This window comes from Megascapheus bottae, chromosome 16 (genome assembly GCF_031878675.1).
Source record: "Megascapheus bottae isolate mThoBot1 chromosome 16, mThoBot2.hap1, whole genome shotgun sequence".
In the NCBI taxonomy this organism is placed as follows: domain Eukaryota; kingdom Metazoa; phylum Chordata; class Mammalia; order Rodentia; family Geomyidae; genus Megascapheus; species Megascapheus bottae.
This window is the reverse complement of record NC_143524.1, coordinates 52474481-52495672: the sequence shown is the minus strand read 5'-3', so window position 1 is coordinate 52495672 and position 21192 is coordinate 52474481. Positions and strand designations below refer to the sequence as shown.

At 35.9% G+C, this 21192-nt stretch overlaps 1 protein-coding gene across 21 annotated transcripts in view; it reads left to right on the top strand.

Annotated features, from left to right (window-relative positions):
• Positions 1-21192, top strand: part of Dlg2 (discs large MAGUK scaffold protein 2) — a 1918473-nt gene that overhangs the window by 1191887 nt on the left and 705394 nt on the right. The window contains exon 1 of one of the 21 annotated variants that reach the window (XM_090348533.1): positions 4442-4575. The exons of 18 other annotated variants lie outside the window; for them this stretch is intronic. In XM_090348533.1, the coding sequence (XP_090204659.1) occupies positions 4471-4575 (105 nt within the window). In that variant the 5' untranslated portion in view covers positions 4442-4470. Of the gene's footprint in view, positions 1-4441; positions 4576-21192 lie in introns of those variants that run through there. 2 more of the 21 variants (XM_090348535.1, XM_090348537.1) reach the window with 2 other exon arrangements.

The following is a 21192-nucleotide window of genomic DNA, read 5'->3' as shown; positions in this document are numbered from 1 at the left end:
TTTGCTTGTTTCCATCTTCTTTATTTTTCCTGACTGTTTATAGTGAAAACTAATGTTACTAATTTGAGACCTTCCTTTCAAATACACTTTGTGACAATATATGTTTCCTTAATTATTGCTTTGATATCAATGAATTGTGCGATGTGATGGCTTTTATTTTCATTGTTTTAAACATTTAAAAAATTTTAATGGCAACTGGGGTATTTAGAAGGGTGCTAGCTAGTTTCCAATGTTTGAGAATTTTCAGAGCTTGTTATTGATATTTGGTTTATTTTTTTCATTGTCAAAGAATATGCTTCTTAAGATATGACTACTTCCATATTTATTAAAATTGAACTCTGTGTCTGGGCATTGTTCCTGAGCTCTTCAGATCAAGTCTATTACCCTACCCCTTGAGCCACAGCACCACTTCTGGTTTTCTGGTGATAAATTGGAGATAAGAATCTCAGGGACCTTTCAGTGCCTGGGTTGGCTTTGAACTGAGACCCTCAGATCTCAACCTCTTAAGAAGCTAGGATTACAGGTGTGAGCCACCACATCAGATAGTCAGAATATTTTCTATCACAGGTAATGTTATATAAGCAATATAGAAAAATTGTAAGTTTTGTTATTGTTGGGTAAATTATTCTAGAAAGATGCATTAGATCAAATTAATGAATTAATTTTAAAATTAATTGTCTAAGGGTAATCAATTCACTTGGAATTGATGGTTACATTTTTATAAGATTTCTGTATCTCTGTTTTTTTTCTGTTTGAAGATTCTATTATTCAGAAAAAGGTATCGGCATTTCCAACTTTAACAATAGATTCTATGGTATCTCTTGTTGCTCTGTATCTCTCCAAAGAGAGAAAATTCTAGGATTCTCCTTGTTTCATTCCTGTCTCCTAGAGTTCATTGTGTGTAGGTGCATAAGCGTGCATGCATTTTACCAGGTCTTCAATTCAGGGACCTGGTATTCTTACTTGGTTTTCTTGCTCCTTCCTGGCTGACATTCTGTCACTTGCATCATGTCTCCAATCTGACATTTTGCTAGTTACTAGGAGATAGAGTTATCAGAAGCCTAGCTTCAAACCTCTGCTTTCTAGGTCTCGGTCTTCTGGATCTTCTGAGTAGACAGGACGACAGGTGTGAGCCACTGACTCATTCTTTTTAAATTTGATATAAGTTCTTAAAATTTAGTATTTTACAAACATCATTCTAGTCTTTTTATTGTTGTTGATATTTTTAGTACAAGAACTCGTCTAGGTTCTGTTCCTCCATGTTTGCTAGGAGTACAATTTCAGTGAATTTATATTTAAACCATTCATCAGCAAGATATATTTAAATTTTGACCTGTTTTTCATGTGTGTGGTATACATATAAGTACCATTAGACATACCAGACATTGTGCTACCTAATAGAAATAATAATATTTATAGCCATAATGGTTTCATAAGAAGACATGGCCCATTGAAATTATCTTTATATTTTTGGCTTTTTATCACAGTCCTTGGTTCAATAAATGTTATTAAACTGAGTAAATTTGGTTAGGTAAAACTTTTATTCATGATAGAGCCTACTTGAATTTTGAAGCAAATGGTTTTAGAATATATAAAATATGAATACAAAACTGTGATAAATGCTTAATAAAAACTAAAAGCAACATGACCTACATGGCTGTGCCACCCAGACTTTCAGAAGTATGTCAATACATCTATTTAAAGCATGAAGAATCCACACGGGGAAATTTATCACCTCTACAGGTGTGATGAAAGTTTTACTGACTTTATGAGCATCAGTCCTCTAAGAATTGGTAAAATTAAGATTGATCACGATTAAAAACAGGAAACTATTCATTTCAATTTGAGACAACCCTTGACTTCAATCCAAATCTGAGTATTAAACTGGATAATTGTTGTTTTAATATATATTTTCATTCCCAACCTGTGCTTGTGCTGTTTTACTTCCCAGGAAATCCCCTTGCCTGTCTTTGCATAGCTCAATCATAAACAACCTCCAATCTTGAGCAAAGTGCCAACTCTTTCACTCACTGGAATACCTTGATTTGCCTATGAGTGACATTTTTTTCTTTTGCTTTACTTGGTGATAAGTTTGTGGGACTTGCTGTGACACTTACACCTCTTTAACATGCTTTTTTGTTGTTTATGTTCAAATACTTCCCCCTATCTTGCATTTTAAGTTCCGCATATGTAGATCCTTTTGTTTTATTTTATTTCATTGGCCAATCATGAGGCTAGAATTATCCCTGGGTTCCTTTTGCTCAAGGCTAGTGCTCTACTACTTGAACCACAGCACCACTACCTGTAGTAGTGCTGTGAATAATTGGAGGTAAGAGTATCACCGATTTTCTTGCCCTCATATCTCAGCCTCGTGGGTAACTAGGATAACAGCATGAGCCACTAGTTCCTGGCTAATGGTAGATTGTTTATTACTTGTTATAGATCCATTTTCTCAGGACAATATCAAATTATAGTCCAGGGAGATGTTTCATATATTTGTGGTCTATGAACGGATGAATGAATGAATGAATATCTCATTGAAAGAACATGTATGTTGAGTTTCTATACACAGATTGTAATTTTCCAGTATTTTAGGGAAATAAGAAAACCATAGCGATTAGGAGATGGTACTCGACTTAATGAGGGGCATGGAGAACCTCTAGGTGTGTCATGATACCTAGATATAGAAGTGTAGAATAATGGTGATCATTTAACTTAAGGAATTCACAATGCATTACTGAGATTTTTAAAACATGATTTTAAAACTTTTATTTGCCTGTTGTTTCCTGTGAGATTTAGAATATTTTTGGGAAGTTGTGGGCTGGCTGGTCTGAAGAAGCAGCATGTGGTTGGGGCAGATGGGAGTGGATAAGGGCAGGAATGAGGCAGAGGAGGGGACTGTGGGTGTGAGCTGAACAGAACACCATGAATGAGAAAAAGGGAAGGTTGGTTGAATGATATTGAAAAGCAGACTGTCTAATGCCAATAGCCTTATGGTGTGTATACGTGAAAGAATAGCAATCTCTCTATGGATCCATATAGGTAGAGAGATCAGTTCTACTTCTCATTTCCTTCAGTTCAAACGTTAAATAATTGCTGAAATGAGATATAAGAAAGAAGAGATTGGTGCTATCTGCCTTTGAGACTTTCAAACCACAAGGTCATTAGTATGAAAGAATCTACCATACCAGGGGAACAAATGCAGAAAAACCAGGAAAGCCAAAGCATATTAGTCTTCTCCAAATAATTCAGCAGAAATCTGTCACTTAGTTTATCTGTTTCTAATAATTTATACCTTGTATTGGACTCTTTGGGTTTTTTAGGTCAATTCAATGCCATTTATTCATCATGCTGTAGATTTATCTCCATTCTCTTCTTCCCTCCCTCAGTGCATGAATAATTATCACACTGTTGGCCATAAAACTGGTCCTGGAAGCGTGGATCCTGGTGTCTTCTTCTAGGATGCCTTATCTCACCCTCAGAAATTCCATAAAGATTTGGGGCAGCTGGGGCTTCACATAGCAGTGTAGGCTGCCATCCTCATTGAAAGAAACTCACACTTTGTCTCCAAATTCTATTCCAATGTTATTTAGTACTTATACTAGTTTTATGAAGTTAAATAATACAAACATGTTTTTTATGGAATTAATACATTCTAGTTCTGTGCAGTCCACTTTTAAGTCCCAAGAATATTCAAAGCCATGCTTTTCCTGATATATCTATATGCATTCTATCCAAAACAAGAAATAGTCAATGCCTTTTACCACTACAGAGACAACAAGATTGTGTTCAGTCTACTCTTCAACTGGTTTGACTTTATTCCCACACATCTTCACCTGACTGTTTTTTGGTTTTTTTTTTTTGGAAACAATCTCATTGTTTATAAACAATGCGTAGTGCAATAAAGGCAATAAAAAGGCATTATAAATGAAGACTGTATCACATCTGTCTGAACTCAACTGTTAAGGGGGTTGGAGATAATAAAAGATACTGTGAGCATGCATATAAAAATATCTGCACATGAATATAGACACCTGCCTCTGTACACACATGTGGTTTGATAACCCATTTCCTACATTCAAAAGCTATTCAAATCCTACCTCTGTGGCCAACATCCAGATCTTGTGGTAGAAATATTTTTTTCACATCTATCTACCTCCTACTTCTTCTCCCACCTCTTATGGTATGTGCCGTTTTGCCAGACCAGTATAAAGGCAAGGAAACGGAAGAGATTGTTTCTCACAAGTGTGAAAACCCTTCCCAATGAAAACATCTGTCTCTGTTCAAGTCATGCCCAGTTATCCCTCAAAAGAAATGTTCTGATTAACTTTTTTTTTTAAGTCTTAAGATAGCAGTTTGTGTAGCAGATCTAATTAAGAAGTTTATGTAACAGATCTGCAGGGTTTTTTTTTTCCCCTCCTTCTCCAACTGGATTCTTTGAGCTCACTTTGAGCCTTACCAGCTTTCACTATGCAACGGCCAAACGCTTCCCGGGCTGAGAATTATCAGCTCTTATGGGATACTATTGCTTCCTTAAAACAATGTGAGCAAGCTATGCAAAATGCATTTATTCCGGTAAGGAAAACTTATCTTCTATTTTCCTACAGATTCTCTTATTTTTAATCATTTCCACCTTTTATATCTATAGAGAATGCATAATAAATATATTATATGAATCTAAAGCTACAGTATCTTCTCTTCAGTTCTTCTTTAGGATAAATGTATGTCTGTTTTTATTTGCTCTGTGTGAAATCTGAATTCTTAGTACGGCTGAACATTAAGGAGTGAGAAAGAATAGTTTCCCAAATAAACCCATCCTTTTAAGGACAATAATTCCTAATAGTAACATGACCTAAAGAAAGTAAACTATGTTGAAATTCTTCATATTAATATTTGAAATAACGTACAATGTATATTTCCCAATGTTGATTCCTAAAAATAACTTATCTTGATTAGATATCTTTTACAGTTGGTTTTGACAGAGAGACAAAGAAGTTAAAAATTACTTTTTAAATTTCTGTGCTATGCTAATTTGAGTGAAATCCCCATAACATCGCTCTTTAAAGTGACTCTTTCTTCAGTAAAGTAGTGAATACTTAGAGATGTGTTAAGAAGCTGGATAAAATGTATAAAATTATAAAGTGGATTAGTAAGTGAATCATTATTTTGTATTGTAAAAATCTTGTTCATGCTCATAATTCTTCCAACTAGAATGATAAGCTGAGATGAGGTAAATTGGATTTGGAAAAATAATATTAAAATGTCTGATACTTTTAATTACACCTATTTTAAAGTATTGAGACATCCAATTATGAATGAGTGTAATTGTAAATAAGCCTTGAGAACATTATTTTGAGCCTTCTCAAAAGAAACATTTTTTCTGACATTAAAACAAGAGAAATGCTTCTGTGAACAACTGAAACACATAAATCTTAAGTTCAAGTTATCTTAAATGCCCGAATTAGATGTTGTGGAAGTTTTCACAACACATTGAGAATCCCATGAATGTTACAAAAGCTACCTATGTTTGAAGTTCTTCTAATTAAATCAGTATGTTCTAATTGGATCTCTATAAGATGATCTGTTATTAAAATTTATAACGTAATTTTTGTAAGGATCCTTGAAAGTCATGGAGGGAGGCTTTCTAAGTCATCTTGAGTTATATTCTGTTTTGAATGGGAATCTGTCATGCATACTTTGCTTTTTCTATCTGTCTTTCTCTTCTTCCTTCATTTTCTCAAGGAAAAGCGAGACAGACAGTCCAGAAGAAGCTTCTTTCCTAGCCTTCCTAGCCTTTTCCTTATATACACCTCTAAGTTGCCATCTAGCAGATTACTGTTAACTGAAGTCTCTCTGTGTTTATTCTGTGACTTTTTTCCCAAAGAGATGAAAAAGAAAACTGCAGAAATGAGCCTGCATTTTTTTTTGCTTTCTTATTTCCCTGGCTTAAACTTCATGGATGAGAGAGGTGAATTTCCTCCCGGAGTCTGGCCACAGAAAGATTGAGGGGCAAACAGGGAGTGCCTAAATCAGCTAAAAGAAGTCTCCAATGCCAGGCTTTCCAGCTAATGGTTTACACTTTTCACCACTCACTGTGGTTAATAAAGACCTTTTGAAGTCATTGCTATTCAAATCCATGCAGATAAAGCAACAAACCTTTACTAAGAATTATATGTTGTATGTGTATACGGGAAGAAGTATCAGCAGAGATACTTGTAAAAGTAGAAAAGTATTTTAGGAAAAGAGCCTTCATCAGTCTCCTGACTTGCGGGATAGTCTTTTCTCCATTCAAATGCCTGCTTCGTGCACACACTTGACACATATTGAAGTTATCAGTCAGGTTTGACTATAGTAAAACTTTAACCAAAGATACTGGGAATTTTCTAATTTTTCAGATTTCTAATATCTTCCCAATTATTATATAATTTAATAAATTCATATGATTTTATGAAGACTTTCAAAGGAAAATATAGTCATTACTAAAATGTTATAAAAATAATGCTATTTAAATTGGTCCTTAATTTATTCTTGTCAGCATATATAATTTAGATATTATTTAAAATTTTCATTTATTCCCTAGTTTATATACTTTGTAACCCAATGAAAAAATATCTATTTCAAATACATGTGTATTTTTACATGAGCGTATATATAGAGAGAGATACATGTGGCAATTTTGCTTATTGATTAGGCTTTTTTTCCTCTATCTCCTGGTCTGTGGGCTTGAACTCAGGCCCTGGGCCTGAACTTCTGTGTTGAAAGGTAGTACTCTGACACTTGAACCATAGTTCCACTTCTGGTATTTTGGTGGATAATTGAAGATAAGAATCTCATGGAGTTTTCTTCCTGGGCTGGGTTAAACTGCAATCCTCAGATCTAAGCCTTCTGAGTAGCTAGGGTTACAGGTCTGAGCCAATGGTACCTGGCCTGATCTACCTTAATAAATCCCACAACAGTGACTATTAAAATTGACAGTCTCTGTAGCTCAATAGTCTTGTATAAATTAAGCCTTATTCATTTTTTTAAAAAATCAAATATTTGTAAATGAATAATGTGTGAGAAGCAGAGGCACATGTTGATGTAACAGATCTTAAAATCACTGGTCTGTTGAGTTTCCAAGCAGATAAATGCTTTGAGTTTATGCTGAGTACAATTTCATCGCTTACCATTGGCATGAATCAGGAGATAGTCAGGACAGGATCACCTCAAACACTCAGAAAGCCATAGATCATGTAGATTTCCAGCCAGTGCAGTTTCGTGGACTAACAATAAACCACACAAAATGTAAAGTTGTGATGAAGTCTTTCTCTCAGAAAACTTCCCCTATTACCTAAAATTCACATTGATGAGAGTAAATTAAAGGTAGAAAATGCCTGCATAATGCTTCCCAAACAATCTGCAGACAAGAAGAAAACCAAACAATAAAGCCCTTCAAAGTGTCAAATTTGATTTCATAAATCATATTATGCTGTGTTGGGAAAGAAATCGAATCCAAAGCCTCAACCCAGGACCACTGCTAAACTCATGAGCCCTTGGTACAAAACAACTGCATAGAATTTTCCATATCTTTTAGCCTGGCCAATAGAAGTTTCTACATATTCCTCAAATATAGTCATAAAGACATTTCTCATGAATTCTTATAAATCAGCTCTATAATTACAGTCTTAAGAGCAACCAGCTAAATAGTCAGCATCTTTCCTTATCATACAAAACAAAAGCTCTACTTTGTATTTAAACGATTAAATATCAGTCTTATGGGGCTAGGAGCATGGCCTAGTAGTAGAGTGCTTGCCTATCATGCAAGAAGCCCTGGGTTTGATTTCTTGATACCACATACACAGAAAAATCTGGAAGTGGTGCTGTGACTCAAGTGGTAGAGCACTAGGGTTGATAAAGCCCAAGAACAGTGACCTGGCCCTGAGTTGAAGCCCCAGAACTGGCAAAAAAAAAATAGAAGTCTTATATTAGTGGTTCTTTTCATAGGTATGTGACTGTTCTTATTCGCTTATTAATACATTTGACTCACAGTTTATGGTGTCTTATTGTACACCTATGTAAGAGTCCAAAAGGGTACCTAGAATGCTGTGAGGTTCCATATTTTACAGGAGACTCCATATCCCCCTGACAAAGTGGTACCCCATTTCTCTCATGCAGTGTACAAAGTTTGTTTCCCTCATGTTGGTAACTAGTCATGCTGGGTTCAGTGTGTCCTTACTTCATTTGTGTCACACTATCATTCATCTTAGTGCTAGACTTTGAGATTCTGTCAAAGTATGACTTGCAATAGCATTCATTTATCTCAGAAACAAAAGTGTATATATAGACCTCATGTAAACACAAAGCTGATAAGTAATGGGACCCCTGGTTGAAATTCTGCCCATATAAATCACCAAATGAACAAACAAATCACACTAAGAACAGATACACAGAATTTTATGTTCCTAAGAATTCCTGTAAGAGTTCAGAGTAGTGATATGCTCTATAGAAAGAGATTTCTCATCTGAGTTTCAAAGGTTAAAATTTTAGCTTGCAGTGTTGATGGCAAAAGTGGGCACTCTAAAGGAAGTGAATCCAAAGAACACTGATTGTGTGATTGCAACACATTTTTCCTTTTATTCAATCAGTAGTCAATAAATACCCTCTTTAATCAGAATCTTCATTGTATCTGGACATGTAACAACAAAAAGGAAAATACAAACTGAACTATGGAGCATTTACACTCCAGTAAAAGAGAAAGACATTTAAAATAATTAGATGCAGATCTATCATACAGTTTAGTGCTAGCCTTTTAACACTGATTATAGTATTTCTCACAATTGTGATTTGACCTCACTTATATTCATACAGGTTTAATTATTATTAAAATATTGTAGGAAAACAGTAGAGATTTTTGCAAAGTTACAGCAAATAAAGCATTCTTTTCCAAATAGTTTTGTACACAGTTAAAAATGCAACAAATGTAGAAAGGAAATAGGAAACCCTGTGGTCCCAGAAGAAAGACACAAAACAGAGGTCCTGGAAGGAACTGTGAGATAGTATGAGCTGCCTGTCCTTGAAAACTTAGTTGTTAATTTTAAATCAAGTGCTATGCCTTGCTACCCTTTTTGCCTGATATTTTTTCTTATATTTTTATTGTAATTAATAGAAGGGTTACATTATATTCACCAGATAGAAGGTGCATTACTACACAAACATTGATACCCTTTTTCATGTCTTTGACCCCATTTCCCACATCCCACCCTCTCCCCTCATCTTGTTTTCCCCCCTTCCCTATCCTATTTCAAGTAACCAAATAAGCTTATATACAATATATCAGATAACAAGGTAAAATACTATAACAATATGAGATAACCAAGGGACAGCAAAAGAGATGAGAGATAACATAGTACATTAAGGACAACAATCACTCATTATATGGCTTTGGTTTCTATATCCTGGAGGTCCTTTCATTTAGCGTCATCCTATATGGCCTTATGTATCTAAGTTTTGCTCTATTGTTCATCTCTCATTTTAACTGATATTAAATTCCAATAGTGTCTTAAGGTAGAGCAAGTGTTTTCTGTTCCTGTAACCTGGAAACACTAATTAAGCAAGATAAGGACCAATTCGTGTCTACTGGCCCAAGAATAAGATAGAACCCTGTAAGAAAGGGCAAAAACAGAGCTAGAGAGCCGATAAGCAAGTCAGCTGGTCACATTCCAGTAGAAAGTGCAGGGTGAGGTTCTGTACTTCAGGAATTTACTTTACAACCATCTCTTCTACAAACCTTACTCCATGTCTGGTAACTATTACATTCTACCTTCCTCCTCTTACTTCAACTTTGCTTGGTATGCACTAATGAAAAATGAGTAGAATCTCCACTTCCAAACTTCTTCAGCCTCAATCTTCACGGATCAACATAAAAGAATCCCATTATCATTATCTCTATTTTAGAGGACCAACGGGCAGAACTGGGTTATAGAATCAAATACCTGACCAGATCAGAACATTCTACTGCCTTTCTCCTTCACATTCACCTTGGGACTTTGCCTCTGCTTTCTTGTGCAATTTTCCTGCTTTGTATTATAAACAGTGAGATTATTGTGCATCTTTTCTTCCTGTTTCCTGTAGGGCTAACTACAGTGCTTTAAATAGGAGGTTTGCTAAATTATCCTGGTTTGGGCTGATTAATACTTAGTGATTGAGAACTTAGGCAGCATTGAGTATGTAATGGGAAAATGAGGAAATGATCGTTCTTGTTTCAAATACATTCAAAAAATCTGATTGCTCAGCTCCAGCATCCCTTCCTCTGCCTCTGGTTCCTGCTTCAGAGCCCTGCTGAGGTCAGCTCTAAATAGCATTTGTGCAGTGGCGACTTTCAGTCCTAGTTCATGGTGTTCCAGTGTGTATTGTCCTTCCTGGATTCTAAATATTACTCAGCGTATCATCTTCCGTCATGTTGGATTCATTTCTCTACTTTATTCCTCTTTATTTCCCTGCATATCCCACTAGTAGTACCCTAATTTCTAATCTATTTCCCTCTGAAGAATATAAGCAAGGCTATTCATGGAATTTCTCTTAGTAAACATATATATATACACATATGTATGTATGTATGTATGTATGTATGTATATATATATATATATATTTGATGTCCTCTGAAGACATGCAATTTAAGGAAGTTGGGAAATACTCAAAGTAACTTGGGTAAATTCAACCACTTGACAATGTTGAAACATTTGGAGACAATGCTACAATGGAATGGAGATGACAATTTTGTGTTTGACCTTCCTTCTCCCTGCCAAAAACTAGAGCCTGCCATGTTATCTTCTTCCAGCATGCAAGCTGCATTGTGTATACGGCTGGTTGCATACACATTTGGTGTTCACGAAAGATAACAGCAAGCATGGAAAGTCTCCCCTATGTCCCAGGATTGCTCATGGTACAATGTTGGTGTGGACCCATCAAGAAAGGTATTGGCAAAGCTATGAGGTATTTATATAGAATAAATTCAGCCTTTGCCATTCCCAGTTTCCTCACCTATTTGTCCACTCTGCAAATTGAAAAATAGGACACCAAATTATTTCTTACAAAAAAGAAAATTAACTTCTTCAGAGATGATAATAATAGCTGTCTTCTATGTAGTAAAACAAAATTAGAAACCATTACATAGATCCAAATCTTAAAACCTTTAACGAGCCTTTTATACTAGGTATATTATGCTCTTCAACTTCATTTAGGAATTTTATTTAACTTTGTGGGAAAATGCTTAAAGACAATGAAATTTCTAATTTTCATCTTGTGAATAGATTTAAAATTATACTCTACCATTACTTGTACTGTTATGTTGCTGCTGCTAAGCTAACACTACTCCATCTCTGTCTGAATTGTATTTATTTTCTTGCTGTAATTTTTCAAAGCAATATAAACTAGAATATTTTTCATTATAACTTTGCAAGGTAACAAAACCAGTTTGAATTATCCCTGTGGCATTTATGTAAAAATTAAAGTTCAGAAGATTGAAATGCCAGAATGAATCGGGGGTGGGGAGTGCCTAGCCCACAGGCCATATGAACTGTGTGAAAGCATTTGGTACATGACAGGAAAAACACATATGCTTCTATATGCTTCTCATATGCTACCTATGGCCTTCTGTTTTTATGATTATTTTGTATAGGCTTCAGAAGATATTTTACAAATATCTACCTAGACCTAGATAAAATAAAGTTTCCTCATCCCTGAGACATAAACACAGTATTAAAGTCTCAATCTAGTGTACATTTTGCTTCAGAGTTTTAGTAATTTGTAAGGACTCAGAGCTGCATTATGGTTTGACCTCTTGAGCCTTTCTCTAGCCTGGCTTTTTACTTGCTAATTAGAGATGGAATCTTACAGACATTTACACCTGGACTCAACATCTAGCCTCCTGTGTAACTGAGATTTCTATGTATATGCCACAGGACTATAACTCCGAATGTATACTTTTCCGAGTTGCAAAGCATGTGCACGTATTTTCTTATCAAACTACATGAGATTTGCTAAAATGCAAAAAATTCTACTTACAGAAGAATTGAAACTTCAAATTATTAAACAAATTAAGTAAAATCATAGAAAGATAACATTATTAATAAGACAGTTAAAATTCTAGTTCCTTTTATTGCTCTATTGGTGGTTTTGAAATTTTACATTGAAACTACAAATTGTACAATCCTTACTTAAGTTGGGTGTAACATTATAAAAGAGACATAGAGAGTTACATGACCTGGACAAGATCATTGCACAGTCCTAAAAGTTTTCTCTGCTGCCTGAAAATTCAAAGCTGTGAAGTGCTCATCCTCTCACATAAAACCATAAGGTAAAAGCATCATTGCTGTTGAGTTACAGAGCTAAGAAGTCATGAGATGCACACAAATGTGATACACATATAGAATTTACCTCCTTTCCACTTTGTTAAGGAAATGCTTAGAAAACCAAATGTAATTTCTCATGTGTGAGAGGCTGAAAATGCAGTGGACAAAGCACTCTGACCACTCAGAGAAGCAAACCTCAGGTGATGAACCACCAAGCCCATCTCTCTAACTTGTGACAGAGCCTCTATGCATCAGAGAACAATTTCCCTCTGTCCTCTTTCTCTTCCTCTCAATTTTTTGCATGCTGTTTTCCTGTTTCTCCTCTAGCTCACAATAGCAGAAAATAGATCATCTTAGTTATTTACCTTGAAACTCATTGTTATATCACTAGAACATTAGCCTTGGCTAATGGAAAATAATAATAATAATAATAATAATCAGGACCCCCCCTTTTCATTGGATAATGGATAATGTTAAAGTCATTGGACACTGAGAAGCTAATACAGCTGTGGGGCTAGGAACTGGTTGGTATTTCAGAACCACAGATTTGTGGGCACTTGGCTTGTGGAACAAAGAGTTCATTTTATGACAATTTATAAACACATCTCAGAATATTTTGACACCAGAAAATGTCATTAACTTTAGTAAACGTCTGCTTTTCTAGTGCATTGAGTTCTCTTTGTCTTATTATTTTCCCTTTGTTTTTCTTCCTTGAAAGTATTCTAATAATTCATTCTCAAGGAAAACTGAGAGAAAAGATCATTAGAATCTGAGTTGCTACCATGAAAACACAACTAAAAATGTTCTCCATCTTGTTCCTCTTACAACCATGACATTTTTCAAAGGCAAGTCTTGGAACATCTCACAGACTATAGACAGGAACACATAATAGGTTGATAGTAATTACACAGTGAGTGAATGCATAATTCTTCTTGGTCTCTTACACAAAATACATATTCTAAGATATGGAATCTTTCAAGACCAATCTTCACCTACAATTTTCAAACATAAATTTATGATTTTCTATCAAAATGATAATGAGCCAGGTAGCTCACGCCTGTAATCCTAGCTACTCAGGAGGCTGAGTTCTGAGGATCAAGGTTCAAAGCTAGCCTATGCACAAAAGGATGTGAGACTCTTATCTCCAATTAACCTCTAGAAACAAAAAGTGGGGCTGTGACTCAAGGGTAGGGCAGTAGCATTGAGCTGAAGAGCTCAGGGACATTGCCCAGGCCCAATTCTAGCCCCACCACCCACAAAACTAAAAACTGATATTGAGTAGTGGAAAAGAAAGGAGATTCCCCCCCCCCACACACACAGTTAAACTTTGAATAATGGGGAAAGAAAGGATAGAAGCAAGAGTTTGGTGATAATTCCCTGCTTCATTTTAAGTCTTTTGGATATTTAATTAAGAAGATTGTTGATTATATGAACTTCTTATTCATTATTCCCGTGTGTGTGTGTGTGTGTGTGTGTGTGTGTGTGTGTGTGTGTGTGCATGTGGTGGTGAGGACCAAACATAGTTTTTTTTATTAATTTTTATTGTGATTAATAGAAGGGTTACATTATATTCACCAGATAGAAGGTGCATAACTTCATAAACATTGATACTCTTTCTCATGTCTTGATCCCCATTTCCCTCCCACCCTTCCCCCACACATTTGATTTCCCCCCTTCCCTATCCAATTTCAAATAACCAATTAAGTACATAGAAAATATAACAGATAACAAGATGAAATATTGTAACAATATGAGATAACCAAGGGACAGCAAAAGAGATGAAAGATAACATAGTACATAAGGACAACAATCACTCATTATATGGCTTGTGTTTCCTTATCCTGGAGGTCCTTATATTTAGTGTCATACTATTTGGCCTTATGTCTCTAGATTTTGTTCTATTGTAAATCTCTGCTAGGAGAGCCCAAGGTTTCTACTGATTATGACAAATGAAGGAGACTGTTGGGCCTATGTTCCTTTGAGTCTGGCTTACTTCACTTAATATGTAGCAGGGTATAAAATTAACCCTTGAAAATCAACTGCCTTTCTGTATACCAACAGTGAGAGGAATGAGGCAACAATCAGGAAAGCAACTCCTTTTGCAATGCCTCAAAGAAAATAAAGTACCTCGGACCTAACTTACAAACATAGTGTTTTGAACATGCATAGAATTTGCTCCACTACTGACCTGAATCTCAGCCCCTCTATTTCCTGAAGCCAGAAAGTTAATTTGTATGCAGCCTAAGAAGACAGACCAAGAGATCCTAAATAGATTTTAGAGGTGCCATAGGTAAGGCATGTCAGAATATATCCTTGAGCTAATTTATTAGAAACCAGTTTTATATCATTGATTTTTATTTAATGTAAGTTTTCTTTCTTTATTTCAATTTGGCTTTCTTTAAACAAATGAGTCTGAATGGTAAAAGCCAAGGGAGTCATTTCCCTGAAGGAAAAATTTATTGCATTTCTGACATATTACCCCAGTACTTCCCAGCAATGTGCAATGCATAATGAGTTCAGTCAAATCTTTGATGTGCCATGGATTCTTGAGGTCATCTGTATCATGTTTTTTTCCTAGATATTGAAGTGAATGGAAAGGCTCCAGAGAGTTATGAAGTACTGAACCTATTGGGTATAAAACTGAAATCTGGATTTCAGTCAACTATCTTTATACAAGGGATCTCATTCCTTAACTGTGGTGTGATTACTTCACGGAAGATAGTGGGCCAGACTTTGGATAGCTAGGCAAAAAGCTATGTGGGATCTATAGTGGCTACCTGGAGTTGATTGCTGAGCTGCTGAAGTGATTGTAAATAACTGAAAATATTATTTTATATGAGAAATCGATACTTATATAATTAAAATACAATTCACTTCAAGGAAGTTTCTAGTTTGGTGACCTATCTCATTCGTCTACAAAGTTCACTATATTCTGTACATGGCATTTTGCTTTTTCATAATTGTTGAATGCTTAACTTTTCCCCCTAACTCCATGCTTCCTCACATCCACCAACTGCTTTTGAAATCTATGGTGAGAGTTATAACGTAGGGCAAGGAGCACTGCCTGAAGCTGTCTTCCTTGTGACACACACAGTGGTGACAAGGCAAGATCACAGAGCTAGAATCAAATGAATGAGCTTCAGCTTCACTGGTTAATTTATACAATAACTTGAGACGAGTTGTGGTACAAGTCACTGTCCTATCTCTGTATCTACAAGAAAGTTTTTCTACTTCTAGTTTTGTTTGTTTGTTTGTTTGCCTCTAGTATTTTTTAAATTTACAAATCATAGTTTAGAGCGAAAGATCTACAATTAAATTAAAAGCCATGTCTGTACATTGCTTCCCAAGCATTGTTAGAACTACAACTGGAGTGGCTGTTGAAGTGAGAGACAAACATCCTATCCTCAACATGGATTACAGTTTCACCAACTAGCTATGAATGCCACATATGATCCAATTAGCTACCAACACCTACTAGAACAGAAAGAAATGTTTCTTAGAAATTCTAAATGTTTCCATTGAATTTAATGTTCTCAATATTTATAATTCACCATGCATAGATACTTTAAAATCGGTACTTTAAAATGTATGTGATGGAATGGGTAGCTGAAGTGTTGGATTGACTTCTGATACTAGGAGTTTTGCAGGTGACCTTGAAATTTAGATATTTCTTGTCAGACAGATATAATTTGTTTAGTTGATAAGAGTGGGACCATGCATGATTCAGAATTGTGGAAAAAGGAAAAGTATAGTGAGAATTGGCTAACCTATTGGAAGAAAAGAACAACAGGAAAGGCAACTAAATAGCAACCATTTCTTATTTGTGTGCAAGGCCCTGATAAATTTGCAACAGAAGAGCCATGTTTTGACAGCTTCCTGAGAATTCCAGTACCTAAATCTTGACAATGCAACTGCCAAGATTATAGCTCTTTGGTATCCTAGCGACAAAAAGCAGATGGTATCCACTTGAATCTTTCCAGGAATAGCACCACATGGAGTGAATCAGTGAATTAAGTAGGTGTGGTTATTGTGGAAAGAGACAGATTCTCTGAACCACATCTGAGATTTAAGCTAATGGCTTCAATTTTCAGGAGATCTTCAGAGAACAACTGAATAAAACAGATTTGTGAGGGCTCATTGAATCCACGGATTTGAGGTAACATGGCTTCATTGTAAAGAGCCAGGAGTCTAAAACCTGGATTTGATATCCAACTTTGCTCTAAGTGTCTGACTTCTGTAAGTTCAGTGAATCACTGTGGGCCTCTGATTATCTTCAGACAGGGAAATCTGTGCCAATCCCTCAGGGGCTTTGTAAAGAATAAACAATAAAATATAAGAATTGTAAGCCAGCCTTATTTGTTGATTTATTACATACGGTTTTGACCAAACACAGCAAAATACAGATCTAAATAAAAAGAATTTCCAAAACAAAACAGTTATGTACTCCAATATGCATTGCATAGCTCTATTGATGTGGAAAAACTCTTTGACAGTCTCACACTATAATTGTGCTTCAATTGTTCTGGGTGTTTCTCTACTCTTAATTTTTTGCAAATACTTCAAAAATCAAGGTAAAAGTTAATGTACTTAGCTGAAGAGATAAAGTGAGAAACAGATTTATGGAAAGGCATCATGTCTTTAGCAGAAAGAAATTGGTAGTGTGGAGAATTGGATCAAGCATCCTCAGTACCCTACTGAACTTTAAGCATTCTGCACATTCAGTTTTTCCTCAGTTTTAGTCTCCTTGAAACTATATACTACCAATTCCAAAGGGCTATTGTAAAATGTTTACATACTGTAGTTTCCAGACACGTAGTGGGCACTTTGTTAAGCAGTATTAATTCAGTTCCCACTTCATGTTGGAATTCAATGAATACAATTTACAAGTTATAAAAGTGCTAATTGGGAGGTAGGCATGGTGGCTCATGCCTGTAATCCTAGCTTCTCAGGAGGCTGAGATCTGAGGATCGTGGTTCAAAGCTAGCCCAGGCACTAAATACTGAAAGACTCTTATCTCCAATTAATCACTAGAAAATGGGAAGTTGGGCTCAAGGGATAGGGCAGTAGCCTTGAGCTGAAGATCCCAGGGACAACACTCAAGCCCCATGACCCACAAAAATAAATAAATAAATAAACAAACAAACAAATGTGCTATTTGGGCTGCAGTGCAATGGCAAAGTACTTGCCTAGCAAGTGCAATGTCCTCCGTCCTGTGTTCAATCTACAGTACCCCAAAAGACAAAAAATGCTAGTTAAAAATGTTATTGGTATGCTGAACACTTGTGGTACATGCCTGTATCCTAGCTACTCAAAGGGTAAGATCTGAGGATCATGGGTTCAATGCCACCCTGGGCAGGAAAGCTCATGAGACTTTCATCTCCAGTTAAACACCAAAAATAGCCAGAAATGGAGCTGTAGCGCAAGTGGTAGAGTGCTGGACTTGAGCACACAAGCTCAGGGACAGCACTTAGACTCTGAGTTCAAGCCACAGGACCCACACAAAAGCAATGCCATTGTTGTTATCGATTGTAATTATCAATTATCTGCAAACATTTAGTTAAGCATTATGTTATTGTGGTAAGGGTACAAGATGAAGCTTTTATAACCCCTAGTTCAAATAAGTTCTATTTCTATACTAGTCCAAGTGAGACTGATTCTAGAGAAAATATATAGATATAGGGAACTCATTTAGACTTCATGATTGCCTCATTTTCTAAGACACCCCATTTTTTTGGTACTGAAGTATTGATGACCAACTTGCACTAAGATCTTCACAATGCAATCCACTTTCTGAAAACATGGCAATACTTGTGTTTTTTCATATTTTGTTTAGTTTGCACTGCTGATGGTATAACTTAGAGCCTTGAACATGCTAAACAAATACTTCATCTCTGAGCTTTAATCCAAGATCACTTAGCTTGCATTTAAAATGAGGGTAGACTACAGATGGACAGAAGCACTTTACCCAAAGGGTTAAATTTTTAAATGCATTTTTGGGGGCATCAATGAATCTTTGTTGGGTAGAACAGACTTCTTAGATAGCTATCAAGTAGCAGATGCAAATATTATGAGGTTATGAGTTATGGTTATGACTTTTAGTTATGAGTTCTCAATTTGAAATGAGACAGAAGTGTGACATCTTGGTCCTGCTACAGCCATCTACACCTTAGGCAACTTCATTAAGGTCAATTCCTTACCTATAAAATAAGTCTAATACTATCTTCATCATTAAGAGAATTCCAGTAAGCAGTTTTATGAAGTTCAAGTCAAAACCAGAGAATGCTATTCATTCATCCTGTTTTCTGGGATCATCCACATATTTTATTCATGGAAGGGGAAGATCTTACCTTCTTCCAAAGAGGTTCTCTGGAAACAGGCTGCCATAGCCACCAACTTGGAGTGAATCCTGGCTCTCCACATTCCTGCAGTATTCCCACCCACGGTCCTGCCTCAGTGAACACGGTCCTTGTCTTTACTGAAGGTTAGGGTGAAAGGACAAGGTAACTGATGAGTTTAGCAACCATGGGCAAGCAGCTGGGCTGGTTGAGAGGGACCACAAGAAAATTATTTTGTTTTTTGTTTTATTTTTTTATATACAGAGAAGCAATCAACCCAGTAATAAACGACTTTACATTTATAGACCTATCTTTTGCTTCATATGCATTGTATCTCCACCAAACTTATTGAGGAAATAGGTTAAATAGAAAATAGCATTGTCCCATTTATTTTAAAGTGGGGGTTTGCAAGATATAAAGGGACCTAGAAACCCTGTGAGAACTAGGGAATTGAATCTGAGTCAGTACAATGAGAAATTTCTCTTCAGACTGGAGAAGAGAAACTCATCACTTTTCAGGCCAATTTCACTCTGCTTGCCTGAAAGAAAAAAAAAAAGAAAGAAAGAAAGAAAAGGGAAAGAAAAAGGTAAAAACTCATGGGTTCTGGGGCTAAAATCTAGTTGAAGCATTTTAGATTTGTGACCTTAGACAAGTGATTTCAATCATTTTGTGCCCCTTTCCTTCCATTATTCTTTTCCCCTATTTCTCCTTTCCTGTCTCCTTTTTATTTATTTTCTGCTGCTGGTACTGGGGTCTGAACTCAGAGTGTAAGTGCAGCTCCTTAGTTTTTGTTACTCAAGGCTTGTGTTCTACTTCTTGAACTACAGTTCCACTTTCAGCTTTTTGGAGGTTAATTGGAGATAATAGTCTCATGGACTTTCCTGCCAAGGCTGGCTTTGAACCATGATCCACAGATCTCAGCCTTCTAAACAGCTAGGATTATAGGCATGAGCCACTAGGTCTGGGTTAGCACCCAGACCTCTGACTTTATTTTAGGATTAACATGGAGGTTTTCTGAAGAACATTGTAAAAATTAAATTCTTACATTGATATATCGTGAAGTTTCAGTGTCACTGGAATATAATAAAACTATGAGGCTTAAAAGTCCACCATTGTTGCTTTCATTGTTATTCCCACCTTAGTTGTGATAATTAGGTCATGACACTCTCCTCCTCCTTCATTTTCCTATTTGTGAAGTGAAAGAGTGGAATTAAGTGTTCATTCAGATTTCAGCTTTAAATTTGTTTAATTCTGGAATCATTGTGTTTTCTTTTGTTCTTCTCTTTCATGCAATAATCTTTCTGACACTGATTAGTCATACCAGATAGTGTCTTTGGGAGAATTCATAAAGGATTCATTAAGCTTTGCTGTGCCTGGGACAGAGACCTTTCTTTGATATCTGCCTCCTGCAGATCAACTCACAGCATGTACTGGGTCTCAGGAACCAGACCACAGTAAGGCGAGGAGGGTCTTAGATTACCTAGGGTTGTCCTAAGTAACCAGTTTGGTTTAAGTTGACTGTAAATCGATGATCAATAGAAAAAAATAAGAGATCTAGTAAAGTTTGATTTCATCCCTAGCAGCAATACATTGTGAATTTGGATTCATTTTTGGGTGCTAAGATCTATTTATCAGCTATGTAAATTCAAAGTTATTTAAACTCCCATTTTCTTGCCCGTATTGAGAGTACTAGTTCTTCTTTCATACAGTTGTGTGAGGATGAATTAAGTTAATTTGTATAAACAAAGTGCTAATTAAGTTCATATTCATTTTGTTATCTATCCACTTGTGTGTGTATATTGTTCTTGAGAGTGAACTCAGAACCTGGATACTATCCCTGATCTTTTTGCTTGAGGCTAGTCCTTTACAGCTTGAGCCACAACTCAAATTCTAGCTTTGTGGTTGATTAATTGGAGATAAGAGTCTCATGGAGTTTCTTCAGCAAACTAGATTCCAACAACAACAATCCTCATATCTCAGCCTCCTAAGTAGCTAAGATTATAGGCATGAGAAACTCCATCCCAGTTTCATCACTAAGTTAGTTAATGTCTCATTCGGGGATCTTGGTATGATTAGGACATCGTACATGAAACTTTCAATTACTAGTAGTTGTAGGTCCCTGGTAAATCAATAGGAATAGGCTTCTGATTATACTTTGGGATGAACGATCTCATCCCAACATATGGGGAGGGAGGATGAATAGAGTTTCTATCCCAACAGAAAGTACAAAAGAGTACAATTCAAGAAATAGAGAAAATCTTTCCTTCACTCGATGAAGCATTTTTTTTGCATTTTAATTTTTAAAATATATTTAAATTATATAAAGGAGTTGCCATTCAACATAGCAATTTAAAAATATTATTTGTATTCTTGATAATAGCCATTCTAACTGAGATGATATGGAATCTCAGTGTTGTTTTGATTTGCATTTCATTTATACCCATGAATGTTGAACTTTTTCTTATGCCTGTTAGCCATTTTTACTTCTTCCTCTGAGAAGTATTTATTTAGCTCTTGTGTCTATTTG